This window comes from Gekko japonicus, unplaced genomic scaffold (assembly GCF_001447785.1).
Source record: "Gekko japonicus isolate JY-2015 unplaced genomic scaffold, Gekko_japonicus_V1.1 scaffold1539, whole genome shotgun sequence".
NCBI classification, from domain to species: Eukaryota; Metazoa; Chordata; class Lepidosauria; order Squamata; family Gekkonidae; genus Gekko; species Gekko japonicus.
Genome location: NW_015165288.1, coordinates 438,402 through 457,333, shown reverse-complemented (window position 1 = coordinate 457,333; position 18,932 = coordinate 438,402). Strand labels below are relative to the sequence as shown.

General features: G+C 47.8%; 1 protein-coding gene across 1 annotated transcript in view; it reads left to right on the top strand.

Annotated features, from left to right (window-relative positions):
• Positions 1–1,885: 1,885 nt before the first annotated feature.
• The window catches only part of COL9A3 (collagen, type IX, alpha 3), a gene marked incomplete at its 5' end in the record, with an annotated part of 22,133 nt that continues 5,086 nt past the window's right edge, over positions 1,886–18,932 (top strand). Inside the window, 7 exons of the mRNA XM_015410331.1 lie at positions 1,886–1,957; positions 4,468–4,503; positions 5,947–5,991; positions 7,216–7,248; positions 10,737–10,883; positions 14,435–14,489; positions 17,994–18,176. Coding sequence (XP_015265817.1) covers positions 1,886–1,957; positions 4,468–4,503; positions 5,947–5,991; positions 7,216–7,248; positions 10,737–10,883; positions 14,435–14,489; positions 17,994–18,176 — 571 coding nt within the window. The remainder of the gene's footprint in view (positions 1,958–4,467; positions 4,504–5,946; positions 5,992–7,215; positions 7,249–10,736; positions 10,884–14,434; positions 14,490–17,993; positions 18,177–18,932) is intronic.

Genomic DNA, 18,932 nt, shown 5'->3' with positions numbered 1-18,932 from the left:
CCCAAATACCAGAATGTCTCGCTTTGCCTGCAACATTATTGTTGCTTGTTCTTAATAATTTTAGAACTCCATCTTGAATTTTATAGTTAAATAATTTTGGAGCACCGTAAAGTAAATTTTATTGAATTGTATTTATTGTATTGTATGTTCTGTACTGTTTTAATGTTTTAACTTGGGCATTCGTGCCCCTTGTGAGCTGCCCTGAGTCTTCGGGGAGGGCGGGGTATAAATTTAAAGATAAATAAATAAAATAAATAAACATCAATGAGATGCCAGGGCAGGGGATGCCACACCCCTGGCAGGGGCTCGGCCGCCCTACATCAAAACCGGGCTCTGAAACCATGGTTCGAAGTTGTTTTACTTACCACAGTTAATCTTGATGTAATGGTGCACAGGACGTCTTGCCTTCCCCCGTTTCCCTGCCTCTGAGCCTCTCCCCCCTAATTTTTTGGGATTTAGAAGTTATGCATGCCTTTATTTTCTTCTGAATTAAGCCACCATGTTGTTTCCTTCTCCCTTCCTTTACCGTGTCTTGGGACTCCTCCAAACATGACTCGAGTTTGAGGTTGCTAGGGTGGGGCGTTGCCGGGGCTCCGAACCATTAAGGGGCTCACCAGCTGGTCGTCAGTGGTCTTTGTTGTCCCTTGTCACAGGGTCTGGTCAGATCGGAGGCAGCAGGCTTCATCTGCACCTTGGCTAGGCCTTGCAACCACTGACAGGGCACCGCGGAGTCACTGGGAGGTCTGAGGCCTTACCTTTGTTCGGATACCCGCTGCCCGCTGTTCCCCTCGGAAAATTTGCATTTGCTTTCGCGACATTTAATGAGTCCCTCTTGGTCAATTCCATGAGGACCATCATGAACCGCCAGCAGCCCTGCATGTCCACCGTGGTTCTCTACTCGTTCCTTCTTAGCTGGGAGTTGTTTGCCTTGGGCTCTCTCTGCCCCAGTCTGATAGGAGAGATGTTTGGGGCAGGATCCAACTCACTGTCTAGATCCAGAGTCCAGTCGCGCCTTAGAGACCAATCAGATTTTCTGGGCATAAGCTTTTGAGAGTCAAAGCTCCCTCTGTCTGTCTGTCTAGCTAGCTAGCATCTGTCTACCATCTATCTATCATCTGTCATCTATCTATGTATCTTTCTATCAGTCTTACCACGCTCTCCCTCTCTCTCATCTATCATCTATATGTCTGCCTCTGCCTCTATCTCTATCTATATAAATCTATCTACTTCTCTGTCTGTCTCTATATTTATATAGATTTTTCTGTCTGTCTGTCTCTATATCTATCTATCATCTGTCATCTATGTATCTTTCTATTTCTCCTATCTTATCTCTCTCTATATATAGATCTATCTGTCTGTCTCCGTATCTCTATAGATCTGTCTGTCTGTCTGTCTGTCTATAGTGTAGTTGTTAAGTGTAGTTGTTCAAGGCTTTTTTTGTAGAAAAGTCCAGTAGGAACTCATTAGCATAATAGGCCACACCCAGCAGCAGAAACTCATTAGCATATTAGGCCACACACCACTGATTGCACCACTCATTAGCATATTAGGCCACATTCCCATGTTACCAGAAGTGTGGTCATCCAGCCACACCACCTTTTGCTTGTTATTCTGTTTACCTTGTTTGTTGTCAAAACCCAGGGCCTTTTTTTGTAGCAGGAACTCCTTTGCATGTTAGGCCACACACCCCTTATGTAGCCAGTCCTAATGAGTTCCTGCTGTTGGGTGTGGCCTATTATGCTAATGAGTTCCTGCTGGGTGTGGCCAACTTGGGAGCCAGCCGGAACTCTGTTCCTGTGCGTTCCTGCCCAAAAATAGCCCTAGTTGTTATCCCCCCCCCAAGTCTGTCTCATGATAATTATTTCAATGGACTTGTTTGTTTCAGGGTCGTAAAGGTGCAAGCGGGGAACCGGGCCTACCTGGTCCTACTGGAATCCGTGGCGGGTACGGTGAGAGGGTAAGACAGTGGTCCTTGGTCAAGTGACAGTTCAGCAAAATGGGGCTGACTTCATCAGGGAAAAGAAAAGCACGCCCAGTATAGTTTCTGCACATTTGGATAGCTCCTCCCTTGATGTTTGTGCAGGAAAGGCATACCAAAACCACCTCATAGTACATGCGAAGAGAGCGGCACCTACTCACGTTAATCCTGGAGATCTTTCCCGCAGTTCAGAGTGTTAATGGTTCTCCACGCGTACATCTGTTGATCCGTTACCCTGGACGAGGCCTGTCATATACCAAAGTTCTTAGAAAATAGAGAGAAACTTTAATTGCATTTGCAGCTATCAAGACAGTCAAGCAGAAGAGCAGCCAGTGAATATAAGTCACAGTTTGCATCTGGGGATTACCATTTAATAACAGAAAGTTATTGTATGGAGGCAGTGTTCCCTCTAAGCTGAGTTAGTGCGAGCTAGCTCACAGTTTTATAGCCTCCGGCTCACACATTTTTGTCTTAGCTCAGGAAGGATGACTTCAGAGCCAACTAATTGATGCAGTAGCCAAATCGCTTGCTCACAACTTTAACGCCAGGAGCTCACAAAGTAGAATTTTTGCTCAGAAGACTCCACAGCTTAGAGGGAGCATTGCATGAGGGAGGGAATTTCTTAATTTAAATGAACTGGGCATAGTGTGTTTCCACAGAACAGTGTATCCAAATGAAGGCACATTCTGTATCTAGCATTTCCTCCGGTGTTTTACCAAACCCACGCTGGAACAGAAATTCCCCTCTGCATTGAATGCCACTTTCACTTTGGTTGATTGTCGGATTTTATGGCAGTGTCCAGACGGCATGCCACTTTCACGTCGTATTATGGTAGCCGTCTGCATGGATTTTAGGCCGTTTTATCGTCATTCAGGGCTGACTTTGCAGTCACTACCGCGTTGGCCCAAGGTATCTGAATGTGGTTTTTCGCTGCATCTTTTTCTGTTCCAGTGTGGGTTTGGTAAAGCAATTGAACAAATGCTAGATGCAGAATGGGCCACAGTTGGGTTCTTTTATTACCTAAAAATGATATGGCCCCATGTTTTCGGAACTTGCTAAAACTGGGGATTCCGAAACTGTGGGGTAAGAAGGAGAAATCTTTGGGTTTGCGCCTGGTGAGGAAAAATCTACTGTGGAAAATTTCACATAATGCGCCGTTTTAAAAACATCAATGTGGGGGATTTCACTACTGCGGAAATGGTCCAGGCCTGAACTCTCTCTCGAAGCTAAAATGACCAAACTGAGATTGGTCACATGATGAGAAGACAAGACTCACTGGGAAAGACAATCATGCTAGGAAAGGTGGAAGGCAGCAGGAAAAGAGGACGACCCAGCAGGAGACTCGATTAAGGAAGCCCCACAGCCATCAGTTTGCAAGACCCAAGTAAGACTGCTAACCAGAGGATGTTTTGGAGGTCATGGATTCAAAGGGTTGCCATAAGTCAGAAGCAATTTGACAGGGCTTGACACGCAACGCACATCTCCATTGCTTCGTGGTAAAACACATAGTCGGTGAGCGGAATGTTTTGAGTTCTGTCTCCATCACGTTCTCTTAAAAGGATCTAGGATAGCAAGGCTGGGAAGGATCCCTAGGGGTTCAAGCCTACAATATTGGGCTAGGGCAGGGGTGGCCAGACTTGCTCAGCGTAAGAGCTGCAAAACACGAACAAATATCACATGCACGTTTTTATTTTAAAATATGCAAATTTGCTTCTCTTAATTAACATTAAATGAGACTGCCAAAAATAAAAAACAAGGGGTAAAAACAGATATTGATAATGATGTTTATCTGTACAATTATATTTGTTTGTTTGCTAATGATACTTGTTTGAGAGAGAAAAAGAGAGAGAGGTGGAAAGAAAGAAAGAGGTGGAAAGAGAGAGAGAGAGAGAGAGAGAGAAAGCAAATAGATTGAGGAGAGGGAGAAAAAGTATGCCTCCTCTTCCATTCCCCAGCTGCCCTGCCGGGAGTTGTACAATATGTATGAAAGAGCCACATGTGGGTCCCGCCGACTCCCGAGCCACAATTTGGCCACCCCTGGGCTAGGGGGTTTAATGGGGGGGAGGGGCTGTGGTTCCATGGGAGAGCATCTTCCTGGCTTGCAGAAGGTCCCAAGTTCAACCCCCCAGCATCTTTACTTAAAAGGACTGGGGAGTAGGCGGCGTGAAAGACCTCACCCTCAGATCCAGAGGACCCATTGCCAGCCCAGACTGAATTTTAAAAAACTGACCTTGACTGGCCAATGGTGGAAGGCAACTTGCTGTGTCTACTTGCGATGCAATGTATTACAACCAAGTAGACACAGGAAGTTGCCTTCCACCATTGGCCAGTCAAGGTCAGTTTTTATTGCATTCTTCTCTGTTTGTGGTTTGCAATGGCCTATGGCTATATACAGTAAAAACCTTCTCTCTCTCAATACATTGCATGCTTTCCTTAAACCACTTTTCCCCCCCTTGGGTGATTTGTCATCATTTCTCTTCTTCTCCCAGGGCCCTGGTGGAGCTTCCGGTCCCAAAGGTAACCAAGTAAGTAAAGTTTTTGATTCATCGTGTCCTTAATAACACACCCATAGTTTCGTCGCGACTGCCAGCTAACATGACAAGCCTTCATGAATGGGATTTTCAGATGACAGAGGGGATACACGGGTCCACTGGGATTCTAGTTGCCAACCTCCAGGTGGCTCCTGGAGCCTCCCCCCCCGCTATTACAGTTTATCTCCAGACAATCGAAATCAGTTCCCCTGAAGAAAAACAGCTGCTTTGGAGGGTGGAGTCTATGGCCTTATATGGCTGAGGTCCCTCCCCTCCCCAAACCCCACCCTCTCCAGGCTCCACCCCCAAAATCTCCAGGTATTTCCCAACCCGGATCTGCCGACCCTAATCCTAACAAAGGTATTACAGGGGTGTTGTTTTCAGCTTCGGTGTCATTCGACCTGTTCCCAGAACCATTTAAAGATGTGGTCGTAACAGGAAAAGCCAAGCTCCTGTTCATGGCAAACCACAAGCTGAAGGACTTCTGGGGTGATTTGTGACCTGCAGCTGGCTTCGACGTGATCCTTAAATGTAGTCAAGAGGGCATTTTTGCAGCCCTGCCATGCAGGAAATCCTTATCTCCGCGGGAATCATTTTCTGTAGGACTGCCAGGTCTTTACTCATACCTGACCCACAAGCGCCCTCTTTTGGCTTAAAATGGTAAAGGCTGCTCTGATGAAAGAGTATAACGGCTATTCCCCTCAGTGGAATCATGAACTTTCAAGAGAGGGGGTCCAGAATTAATCCAAAGCTATGGTTGCCAACCCCCATATGGGACTTAAAGATCTGGAATTCCAGCTGATCTCCAGATTACAACACTCGGTCCCCTTGGAGAAAATGGCTCCTTTGGAGGGTGGACTTCATGGTATTATATCCTGCCGAGGTCCCTCCTATCCCCAAATCCTGCTTTCCCTCGGCTTCTGAAAAGTACTGGGTTCGCCGCATGGAGGACTCGGACGACGACATGCTCTTGCACACGTTTATTGTACTTAACACAAGACTAACTAAAACGGCCCTGCAAGGCCAACTATATACACACCCACCCAGCACAGCCCTAGTCCATTGGAGGGTTTGAATCTCCCGCCAAAGTGGCCATTGGTTGGAGCTGGGGGGAACTAGGATCCTATGTTCCCATTGTCCAGGGGAGCCAAGCTCCTGTCTTGCCGTGGGCCCCTAGTGGCGGTCCGCGTACACAACAGCTTCACCCCCAAATCTCCAGGAATTTACCTAACCCAGAGTTGGGAGCCTTATGTGATGGCCATGTAGTTCATCTCTCATGTTAAAGAGAGCCCGTTCGGAGCTCTTAGGTGCAAATCGAAAAGGAGGTTTAAGGGTTCTTCCCTTCCAGCACGTAATGGGGGATGGCCCGGAGTCTCCCAAAATGAGGTCTGAGAGCAGACGTCATGCAGAACTTGAGATCTTGGTTTTCCCTTTCAGGGCATTGCAGGAGCCGACGGCCTGCCGGGCAACAAAGGAGAACTGGTAAGTGGCATTAAATCTAGAACTGTGCTCCGCATGCTGAGATCGCAGAGATCGGGGGGGGGGCTATCTTTGCCAGGCATCGGGTTCTGCATTCAAGCGCCCTTCTGCCAGTCCGATGCCGCGTAAAGCAGGCCGCTTGTCTGCTCTTTTTAAAGACCTCATCTGTGGAAAGGGGAAGGAATTCAAGGTTCACACCTGTTCTCCTCCTCCACTGCCCCCCTCCTTCTGCTCCCTGGATCTCAGACCATTGGCCCCTCCTTGACTTTTAAAGGCCAGCCTATAGAGGAGGAGGGTCCACCCACAGTGCCCTGGCTTCCACAGGAGGGCGGGGCTTCCCCAAGAGCGGTGATTGGATAGTAGTTCCGGCCACATACATATTTTGCTTTCAGCTGGAATGGCGATGTGCTCCCACATAACAATCTAGTGTTCCTTCTCTGCTGTCTGTTGTAAAATAGTCAAAAGTATTTCAAATACTCAGAGTATCGATGGATCTTGCTCTATTGGAAAGAAGAGATTTCTTTGCTTTTAAAGACCTTTATTTCTAAGGGTAAAAGGTATACAGGAAACCTACAAGTAAACAAAACATCTAAGAGCTACATTTTCTAAGCTGCCTACAGTTCAACCATTGTTACACACTAACACAGAGATAATGGAGAATCTGTCCTTCTTCTCGACCCCTAGACAGGAAGTCACCTGGAACAAACAACCAATCACCTATCACAACAGAAGTTACTTTTCCCGGGCTAATCCCCCATTGGCTCTCTTGCCAGGTTTCCCTTCCAGGTCAGTCTAAACAATAGCAATACTAGGTAAACAAGTTAACCCTATAATGACTGGATTGTCAGACCTTGTAAACACATACATTTCCAACACTGTCCCTGTTATCCACCATTCCAGCAGCCATGGGTTCCTTCCGTCTACAACGCTGGCCAACTCCCACGACCCGCTCCCGGGCTTTGACCTTGCTTTGTCTCGACTTCTTACAAATGGTGTTCTTTTCACCCAGTTCAATGGATCCACATTTCTTAACCTTATTTCCTCAAAATGTAAATCTGCGTAGAGGATCTCTGAGTTCTGGGGCTGAAACAACTGAGGTTTTCCGTGATACGTAGGTGGCCAATCCAATGATTATCAATAGAAGGATCCCAAAGGTATGGGAAAACTAGCAGTAGCCTCTTTCCACTACTGAAATTTACCTTTTTCCTCCTGTTTTTCCACCTACAGGGACCTTTCGGCCCCCCTGGGCAAAAGGGAGAGGTAAGTTCCACGTATTAAATGATACAGCTTCTCCTCTAATTTATCATACACACTGTAAGGTTCTTTAAAATACTGTGGAGTTTGCACTTAAAATGGGGGCGTTGCTCTCCTATCCTTGCTATAGACTCCCGTTTCCTGCTCACACTTCAACCAGTTTCCACAAAGGTACCATAAGACTCTCACATGCCTAAAGTTTCCTTCGAAAGCCACAGGTGTAGCATTCATAGTGTGCGGAAGTTCGCTTGCACTCAGGGCTCTTTTTGTAGCAGGAACGCCTTGCATATTAGGCGACACACCCCTAATGTAGCCAATCCTCCAAGAGCTTACGAAGCTCTTCTTACAGGGGCTACTGTAAGCTCTTGGAGGATTGGCTACATTAGGGGTGTGTCGCCTAATATGCAAAGCAGTTCCTGCTACAAAAAGAGTTCTGGCACTCCCAATTTACAGCAAGAGTCACCAATCATGGCTGGCCACCATATTGTTTTGGGAGGGGCTTGCTGCTCGGAGCCATGTCCAGATCCAGTGAGAATTGATGTATTTCCCAAATCAACATGGAAACCCAGTGGTGTGTTCTGTCTTAGTATTTCTACTGCTGTGCTTGTTTCCATACTTCGCATGCAAACCCCGTCCTTAACCTCAAAGCCGTCTCTCCTTGGTGTATTCATTTATGTATTTATTCTATTTATACCTTGCTCTCCCCGCCAAGGCAGCCTCAGGGCAGCTAGTCCAAGACAGTAGACAGTATTTTCTTTATTGATTTTCTGGTTGCTGTGGGTAGGTTGAGGGAGAGCTTTGGGCTAAGACGTCCATTTTCTCTCGCGCGACACCACGCCCCAAGACAGTAGATGGCTAGTCCAAGACAGTAGACTTGCACCTAAGGAACTATATACCCCATGCAGTTTATTGTTGGTTTAGTTTTTGTTTTAAATTAAATTTTTATTGAAGTTAAGCAAGTTATACATCCAAAATGAATTCATGAAACAACTTCGTTCTTTTTGAATTCGTACAATAAGACCAAATATAAATTGTAAAATATGCAGGAACATCTTGAAGCAAGCTTAATCAGAACTACTTTCACCCAACTAGAGGTAGCAAAATAACCTTTTGTAACTTCAAAGTCACATTGTCGTATGGGTGCTAATTAAGGCTTTTAAAGGTATTGAGTGTCTCAGTTATCAGACAATTCATACAATTACTAGAACAAGAGTAACATATAGACCAGAGCATTAATATAACAAAATGATACTTGGATTGATTATGTCCACCTGTCAATGATTTGCCTTCAGATCCATCTTATGTAATCTGACCAAGAGGGGGGTATATATTCTTCACTTTCTAAAAAGGTTAGGACTGGAAACCACTTTTGAGCAATAAGGCAGCAGAAAGGCATCTGGTGTACCATTAACTGAAGCAGTCACCCTAGGTCCGCGTTGAATGTCGCCCCGAACTCCTCGAGGTTTTGTGAACGGGGGCTAAAACTAGTTGGCCACTGTGGTGTGAGATGCTGGATGCTGGACTAGATGGACCATTGGTCTGATCCAGCAGGGCTCTTATTATGTTGTTATGATATTTCCTTCCTGGCTCCCTCATCTCTAGGGTTGCCAACCACCAGGTGGTGGCTAGAGATCTCCCAGGATTACAACTGTTCTTCAGACAACAGAGATCAGTTTTTCTGCAGAAAACAGCTGCTTTGGAAGTTGGGCTCTGTGGCATTATACCCTGCTGGAGTAGGGTTCCCTGACCCCCCTGGTGAAAATGGGGGTTCCCTGCTTCCGGGTCCTGTCCCCCAGCCGCCGATCAGCTGGCCGGCAGGGCAACTTACCAGTAAAAAGAGACGAGGTCCAGGCTATGTTGCCAGCGTCGCACAGGAAGTTATGTCATCACACCAGAACCTTTCAGGCGGTGCACTGGTATTTGGGCAAAAAATCTATGGTAGAAGCTGGTTTTACCATAGAGTTTTTGCCCAAATACCAGAGCATCCCCTGGAAGTTGCTTGGCACGATGACATCACTTCTTGTGCAATGCTAGCCATGTGGCCTGGGCCTTTCTCTTCCTCCTGGTAAGTTCCCCCCTCCCCTGCCGGTTGCCAGGAGGGACCCGGCAATACCTGGCAACACTATGCTGGAGTCCCTCCCCAAACACCACCCTCCCCGGGCTCAGGGTGTTGTTCTTAGGGTACTTTGATCTTGGAAAGATTCGTGGGGGGGGGCACAAGGGCCACTACTGGATGAGAGCCCCCATGTGCAAGTGGAAGACCGTTCCCTGTACTATTTAGTTCTCAAAACCTTGTCCTTTCACCCAAAGATTCTCTAAATGTCTTTGTGGAGAAATCCCCCCTCCACTCTCTGTTTTTAAAGTGTTCTTGCTTTCCTTCTCTCTGGAAGGACAGGAAGCTGGGTCAGTTACCAACCATAGCCATGCAAATGACTTGGCTCGCAAGGTTAGTGAGGTATTTGGCATTAGGAATCTTCAGGGGACTTCCAGTAGGGCTCCCAGGATGCACCTGGGTGTCCCAGGATGCACTTGGTTAGAACCAGGGACCAGGTCAGAAGGGGTGGAGAGGGATGTAAAGTGGGTGAAGTCAGAGGTTTAATAAAAGGGTTTGCTCCCAGGAGGGAGGGGCTAATTGTGGTGATCTTTGGACAGACTGCCGAGCTCTGGTCAGCAAGCGGGGGTGCCATCTTGACCACGCGGCCAGGCCTGGGTTTCTGGCTGGCCGCAGAGCGCCTGAGGCAATAAGAGACCTTTAGAACCTTCTGTCACTTTCTAAGCTTGGAATTGCCTGGTCTACTTCAACATCTAGCTAGAGTACATTTTAGAACCAGGGAGAGGGGACGCAATTATGACCAACTTTTCTTTGTTCTTCTGGTTGCTGGTGTTGTGTATGCTTGTAACTTTTCTCCTCTTTTTAATAAATATTTTACTCTTTGAAGCTGGTAGTATTCTCTGGACCGCATAGTTTCCCCAACCCCCTTAGACAAGGCTACTGTAAGAGGGGAGACCCGGGAACGGGGAAGGCAAGCAGTCAAGGCACCCGTTGCCAGTCCTCCAGGGGACCCCCAAAGAAGAAATTTGGTCCCCGTGGTAAGCAGGAGCTGGGTAGCAGGAGACCAGAGGCAGGGCCTCAGTTTGAGAAGGGGCGTCAGGAGTCTGCCCCCCCTGGCAGGAAGACCCCAACAGGACAGTGGTGTAAGCGGCACCCTAGTGGAAGGAAGTGGAATAGCACCCTCCGGGAATTGGCGCATGCCAAGGAGGGGGCAGGCAGAAGAGGGTCTGTAAGTGAGAGCTGGTCTGTTCCATCGCAGTCTCCACTGAAGGGACTCACATGTGTGCCATATCTGAGCTATGATTCAAACTCTGCTAATGCCCCGTGAGAACAAAGCTGTTGGAAGAAAGAGAATGTGACAAGAACAGGGCCTCACTATGAAATGAAAGAGTACAGAGCTGCTGCTGGGCTGTAAAACTATCTCCTTTTGCTGTTTCTGTAGGCTGGGAAAAGGGGCGAGCTGGGTCCCAAAGGAGTTCAAGGCCCCAACGGGACCTCTGGCGTGCCGGGAATTCCGGGACATCCAGGCAAGCTGGGTTTGCAAGGAGAACAAGGGGTGCCTGGGATCACCGGGAAACCGGGTCCTCCGGTAAGTCACTTGCACGTCTCCAGTGCAGTCCCCTTTAGATGTGGCTGGCCAGGTTCTCCCACTTAAATTCGGCCATTTCCTCTACTGCAGTGTTTCTCAGCCTGCGAGTTCGGACCCCAAAGTCAGTCACGATGCCTCGGAAAATGGATCACAGGTCAGCCCTCCCTAATGGCTGCCCCCGCCCTTCTCGTTGCTTTATTTGGTATTTTGGGAATATGTTGGAAAATTTGGTAAAAATAGTTAAATATTCAGAGTTTACAATGGATCTTTGTTCACTGGAGAGGAGGCATTTTCTTTCTATGTAAAAATCTTTATCTCTAAAGGGAAGGAAGGGTACACGGGAAATCTACAAAACAGTAAACACTTAAGACTACATGCTTGCAACAACAGAGACAGATAGTAACAGAAGTTCTTCTTTCTTCTTGACCCCTAGAAGGAAATCACCTGAATGCATTAACTAATGATTGTTAGTAAGTAGGCTCCAGTTTCCCGGGCTTTCTCTCCATTGCCCTTCTGCCAGGTTACCTTCCAGGTCAGGCTAAACAACAGCACACAAGGTAAACACATTAGCCCTATAATGACTGAATTTAGACCTCGCAACACACACATTTCCAACAAAACCAAGATCTGACCCTGGAGACAGCATCTTCCATGTCATGGATTAGGTGGTAGTTTTTCTTCACTGCATATACTTGTCGATTATGTAAAATGTGTCCTGATGGTTACTAGAGTGAGTTTCTTAGAAACTTGGGGGGGGGATTAGCAGGGGTCATGGAGGGGGGGCGGTCAGAGGTTGGAATGGAACCTCCATATGCAAAGACTGTGTAAGTTGGAATGCCACTTGCTGGAGGTTCATATTGGGGGCAGCTGCACCCTTTTGTGAGATGTTTGCGGGTTTCTCAGAAACATCTGGTGAGCCGCTGTAGAGAATGGAATGCTGAACTAGATGGGTACTGAGTTCATGGTTTGTCTAGGGCACCAAAAAACCTTGGATCACCATGCCAAGTAAAGTTGGACTTGTCGGTCACCATCCCAAAAAGTTTGGGAGCCACTGCTCTACTGCACGTTCTAGAGAAGTACTCACGCTAGGCCGTTTCACAAGTCTTGTGATGTTGAGAACATACATGAAGCTGCCTTCTAATGACTTGGTCCAACAAGGTCAGCATTGTCAACTCAGACTGGCAGCAGCTTTCCAGGGTCTCAGGCAGACGGCTTTCACATCGCCTACTACCTCATCCTTTAAATTGAACATGCATTGCCTACTACCTCATCCTTTAAACTGAAGATGCCGGGGACAGAACCTGCCACCTTCCGCCTGCAAATTTTTGTTGTTGTTGTTCAGTCGCACAGTTGAGTCCGACTCTTCGCGACCCCACGGACCACATCACGCCAGGCCCTCCTGTCTTCCGTAGTGCTCCGGAGTTTGCTTAATTTCATGTTCGTTGCCTCGATAACACTGTCTAACCATCTCATCTTTTGCCGCCCCCTTCTTCTTTGACCTTCAATCTTTTCCAGCATCAGGGTCTTCTGCAAATTTTATTTATTTATTATTTGTGTTTATAGCCCGCCCATCCCGCAAACAGGCTCAGGGCGGGTAACATCATGTCAATAATATAATAATACAATACATACAGTTAAAGATTTAAAAGACAATCATAGACATTAAAAGCAATGGTCGCAGTTCAACAAAGGCAACCGGCTGTGAGAGGGTCCCTGCCATATTGTTTGGCTTGGCTAGGTGGGCGACAATTGAAGAAGATCCCGCAGGGCCCCGATCCCGACAGGGAGCACGTTCCTTGAGCCACGGCCTGCCCCCTTGATGTGTGTGTATGTGTGTTCCATCACACGCAAACACAGCCTGGGGAAAAAAGAAAGTAGCAAATGGGTCAAAAGGCAATGAAATGCAAAGAGGTTCAGCTCTGTGACGATCCTACGCAAAACCCGAAGGGATAAATACCAATGAACATTCACAGCAGTACAAACCGATGATAATGTAATCTTATTAAACTAAATTAATACCTGTAGTGTGAGAAGCTGATCGCTGTTGAGAACCTAATTCAGCAGTGTCAAGCGTCCTGACTAATTGAGCAGCTTCCTGCCGGATTCTGCCTTTGAAATTCTTTCCTTGACGAATTGCAGACTGTATCTTAGGCTGCGGTCACACACGCAAGATAATCCACTTCCAATCCACTCTCAGTGCCCTTTCCAACTGGGTTTTGCCAGTTCACGTACAGTAAAATCCAGTTTGAAAGTGCACTGAAAGTGGATTTAAATTGGATTATTTAGTGTGTGTGACCACAGCCTTAGAAGAGGCATTCTTCCCTGTGTGCATGCGTGAGAGAATCAGGAATGCTTCTCCTAAAATGATGGCCTGCTGCCAACAAAAATCTAATTTATTTATTTACGTTACTCAATAGTCTGCCTTTCTTACAGGGACTCAAGGAGTGAGTCAGTACAATAATCAGTGCATTAGGATTTTAGAAGTCTGGAACCACCAAAAAGGACTGAAGCATAGCAAAAGTATTCACAAGGCACATTTTGCCGTACAGAAATAGCATAAATAGGATCCTTCTTACAGTCTGTAAACACAGAGTGTGATTCAAATGTGGAATTCGCTGCCAGAGGATGTAGGGATGGTGACAGGAATGAACAGCTTTAAAAGGGGATTAGATAGATTCATGCAGGAGAATCAATGGCTACTGGCCATGGTGACTGAAGGGAACCTCCATATTGAGGGACTCTAGGCCTCTGAATCCCAGAGCCAGGAGGCAACATCAGGGGAAGGCCTTGGCCTCTCTGTCCTGTTTTTGGCCATCCAAAGGTACTAGTTGGCCACTGTGTGAGACAGAATGCTGGACTAGATTGACCACTGGTCCGATCCAGCAGGGCTCTTCTTAGGTTCTTATGAAGGCCTCAGCCCGTATGCCCTGTTGTTGGCTGTCCAGAAGACCTGGTGTGAGACAGGATGCTGGACTAGATGGACCACTGCTCTGATCCAGGAGGGCTCTTCTGATGTTCTTATGAAGGCCTCGACCTCTATGCCCTGTTGTTGGCCCTCCAGTGGAACTGGTTGGCCCTCCAGAGGAACCGGTTGGCCACTGTGTGAGACAGGATGCTGGACTAGATGGACCACTGCTCTGATCCAGGAGGGCTCTTCTGATGTTCTTATGAAGGCCTCGACCTCTATGCCCTGTTGTTGGCCCTCCAGTGGAACTGGTTGGCCCTCCAGAGGAACCGGTTGGCCACTGTGTGAGACAGGATGCTGGACTAGATGGACCACTGCTCTGATCCAGCAGGGCTCTTCTGATGTTCTTACAATAAGCTATACACAGTCCCTAATCAATTATTCAAGCAAGTCTGTGAAACCATTTAGTGCAGTGCAGCCCTATTACCTGTGCAGAAAAGCCATCTTGAATAGTTCAGTTTTGCATAGTTTGCGAGAAGCCAGGGGGAGGGAGAGCTTTCTGACCTCCTCAGGCAAACCGTTCCGTAAGGTAACAAGATGATAACAAGAAGATCGTGCTCATCAAGATTTCTCTGCTTAATTTCAGGGGAAAGAAGCCAGTGAGCAGCACATAAGAGAACTCTGTGGTGGGATGATCAGTGGTAAGTAAAGGCAGCCAGGGCGGGGCTGGGGAATGCTGCGTCCTCCATGACGGTGCTTTCTGGATCCAAAACAGACCCCCCCCCCCATCAATACATTGCAAGCTCTTCTCCACAGCCATCGTGGATAGATAACTTTTTTTAAAACAAACAAACAAACAGGATTTCTCTGACTTTTGTAAGAGACCACGTATCTAGCGATATCAACAGCATAGTTACTGCTGTCAGTATGGGTGCCAAGCTCCAGGTGGAGCCTGGAGATCTGGAATTTCAACAAATCTTCAGAGTACAGAGATCAAGTTCCCCTGGAGAAAATGGCTGCTCTGGAGGGTGGACTCTATGGCATTTTACCCCACTGAGGGGCCCCTCCCCTCCCCAAACTCCACTGTCTTCAGGCTCTACTCCCAGATATCCAGGACTTTCCAAGCCAGAGTTGGGAACCCCTAGCTGCTACCGAGGGGTTTTAGGGACAAAGTTGCTGGCTTTCACCATTTATGATGCATTATGATCAGGGATCATTTCATAGAAAAAGAGGTGCAGGAGCTCATTAGCATAACTAATTTGCATATGCCACACCCCCTGACATCACCAGAAGTGTGTCAGAAGGCAACACCCACCGCTCAGGCTCCACTGGCTGTACTGTTTTGGATTGCTAGCTATTGGGGGGGGGAGAACGTGCAGATCTGTCCTCGCAGAGGAGGGAGAACTTGTACCTGAATTAAACTTGGTCTTAAAGGTGCCACTGGACTGTTTTGGACCGGGGGGGCTCTGCAACTTACCTGGCTGCTTCTTGCGCTGACTGAGGGCTGTTGGGAGCGGGGGGGAGCTTGTTGCATGTGCCCGCCCCCTGGGGTCTTTGCTGCCGGAGCTCCGCTCCTGTGCACTCCTGCAGGAAACGACCCCGATTATGATTTATTTATTTATTTATCTTTTTGGTAAAACTTTTGTTCATTTACAAATTTTATATCCTGACATTTCGGCCCAAAGGGCCACCAAGGAGGCAAACAATTAAAAGTGGAACATGATAAAACCCATCATAAAACCAATCTAAACCACCAAAAATGTAATTTAGAAAAACAGCTATTATAACACCGGGCAGGAAGGTGAGGTCACTAAGGGAACAGCCAGCAAAGTTTTTCCCAGTCGTAGAAGCATGATACTGAGCGAAGTAAATAAATCTCCTGAGAAGTATATTGCAAAAAAGATAAACCTACATTTATTCAAGTTGATCCAGTTCACATTCGGGTTGCAGCCGAAAGGAGGGAGAGAAACCTAATCGAAGGAGTCCTTTCCCTCTCACAAATGGCCATTTTGTCCGGCATCATGTTTGGGGGAGTATGAGGGCATTGTCTCTACAGGAGAGGTCTGCAGAGACATGTGTCTCCATGGAAGGCCATGTGAGGAATATGAGAGGACAAAGTGGAAGATAGAGGGCGGGGTCAGAGGGCAGCTTCCAAGTTAAGACAAAGCGAGGCCTCCCATTCAAGGAAGTAACACCTAAACACACTTAGGGTGCATTCAGACGCGCCGTTTCAGCCGGCATAAACTGTACCGGTTGGAACCGGTGCAGTTTATGCTGGCTGAAACGCATTCACACTCACCTCCTGTCTGCGGATCCCATCACTGTATGCCCGTCCACACACAGCGGGCATCGGCGTTTTTTGTTTTTGTTTTTAAACTCAGTTTGAGCATGCACATAGGCAGCCATCCATAGAATGGCGATCTTTGCGCATGTGCAAAAAAACCCTGTATTACTTACCTTTAAAGTTTAAAGAGCAAAGTAGCCTCCCTGAGGTCCCGGACACCTCCGAAACGCTAAACTAAGGCCCTTTTCTTTCTTTTTTTAAACAAATGCCAGGGCGAAGCTTCGCCCAAGCGCATATCGCCGACCTTTAAAAAAAATGGCCGGCAAAAATCGGAAGCTTCAGGCTTCCAAACGGAAGTGGCTCTGCAACGGTGGAGAGTGATCAGACGGGGGGTTAAGCGATTACAACCGTTGTACTCAGGATACCACCACTTGGGGACCTAGTGGCAGAGTACAACAGTTTAAAGGGCTTTGCAACGGTTAGGGACAGAAGGCAGATGTTCGCCGTGTGAACGCCGGTAAGTACACCGATTCCAACCGGCACCTATACTGTTGCAAACGCCGCGTCTGAACACACCGTTAGAGTGATGAAGAGCCCCCAACATCCAGGCATGCTGAGTCGCTCACTCCAACCCAAATACTCTGGAGAAGCGAGTTCCCCAGTTTATCTTCCAGATCTTCACGTCATGGGGGAAATGTCGGAAATACCAAGGCACTCGGTTACTAGGCTTAGTAATCAGAAGGCAGATAAGAACCTGCTGTACTTTCCAACAATATGGCCTGGGAGAATGTTAGAATTACCCTGGCGTGGAGGGAGGGGAAGAGAGGAAGTTGGCTTCTTAATAAAGCAACCTCACAGCACTTTGGGGTCTTGCACAGCTGTGGATATATTAGGCCGTGACACTCAGTCTTGAACAGGTCACCCGTCCTGAGCTAAATCTGGAGCAGGCAAGTCCAGAAAGGAATGTCGTTCAGTGTGTGATCAGTGAGACTTCTGTCCCTGCTGTGTATCTGTCATGCACAGGAGAGGTTCATCAAACCACAGGCACTGGCGGTTGTTCCATACATGACTTTTTCTTTTTCTTTTTTAGCTGTACAGCTAAGAATATAAGGAGCAAAACAGAGAGAGGTGGACCATACAGGGTTGCTAATCAGAGAGTTGGATAGGGTGCATCTAATGTGTGAAATGACCTCTTACATACCTATATTGTGCTGACCTGAATAGCCAAGGCTTGCCTAATCGCGTCAGATCTCAGAAGCTAAGCAGGGTCGGCCCTGGTTAGTATTTGGATTGGAGACCGCCAAGGAAGTCCAGGGTCACTACGAAGAGGCAGGCAATGACAAACCACCTCTGTGCCTCCATGCTGAACACGATGGCCCAGGGTAGCCCAGCGCTGTCATTAGGGATGTGCATTCGGTTCGGATGAACCAGAAGAAAAATGAATAATGCCTATTCGGCATTATTCGGGCCTGCCTAAAACCGAATCAGATTCCCTAATCTGATTTGGCTGGCCAAACTGGGATTGCCCGAATGGATGCCGTATATTCGGCATCCATTTGGGGAATCCCTTTGCTGGGTGAGGGGAAGATCCTTCCAGGGTCTTCCCCGGCTGGCCCGCCTCGATGGGCGTGCCAGGCAAGGCCGGGGGGGTGCTCTTTCCAGGCCTTCCCTGGCTTGCCCACTTCGTCAGATCTTGGAAGCTAAGAGAGTCATCTGTGGTTAGTACTTGGATGAGATACTGCCAAGGAAGTCTAGGGCAGCTACGCAGAGGCAGTCAACGGCAAAGCAAACCTTGCCTTGCAAACCCTACGGGGTCGCCATCACTTGGCTGCAACTTGACAGCAAAAAACAAAACCTAGATTAATGATTCATGGATTCATACGGGGAGGGGGAAACTAACTTGCCTTTTTTTAATCTTTAGAGCAAATTGCCCAGTTAGCTGCTAATCTGAGAAAACCCTTGGCACCTGGACTCACCGGTCGGCCTGGGCCTGTCGGTCCCCCGGGTCCTTCCGGGAAAACAGGAAGTGTTGGGCATCCGGGGGCTCGTGGTCCACCTGGCTACAGAGGGCCACCAGGTGACTTGGGAGATCCTGGTCCTCGAGGTGAGTCAGATTTCAACTTGAAGGAGACCCTGAGCTACGTCTGGGCTCCTGTCTATCTGGCTAGTACATGTGGGGGGTTTTAATATCATCTTTCTCCAAGGAGCTCGCAACGACGTATATGTCTCTGGTTTATCTTCACAACAACCCAGCCAGGTAGCTGAGCCTGAGCAAGCCCAAGTGTCCCAATGTCCCCAGGAAGCTGCAAGGCAGAATGGGGATTTGAACTCAGTGCCACCAGATCCTACACTGCCACTTTAAACCACTACACTATATTGTTATAGGGTGCTTTATGATAATTGCAAGTAGATAAATAGGTACCACTTCGGTAGGAAGGTAACAGCGTTCCGTGCGCCTTGGTGTTTAGTCATGCCGGCCACATGACCACAGAAACGTCTTCGGACAGCGCTGGCTCTTTGGCTTTGAAACGGAGATGAGCACCGCAACCCTAGAGTCGGACTCGACTGGCTTTCGAGCAAGGGAACCTTTACCTTTTTATGATGTCCCTTAGCTGGGACCTACCCAATTACGAAAGGGCTGCGGTGGCTCAAGTGGTTAAGACGCTGAACTGCAGACCTGAAGGTCAGTAGTTCGGCAGTTTGAGACCCGAGTGCCACATGATGGAGTGAGCTCCCGTCTCTGGCCCCTTCTCCTGCCAACCTAGCAGTTTGAAAGCAAAAATGTGCAAGTAGATAAATAGGTACCACTTCGGTGGGAAAGTAACAGTGTTCCGTGCGCCTCGGTGTCTAGTCATGCCGG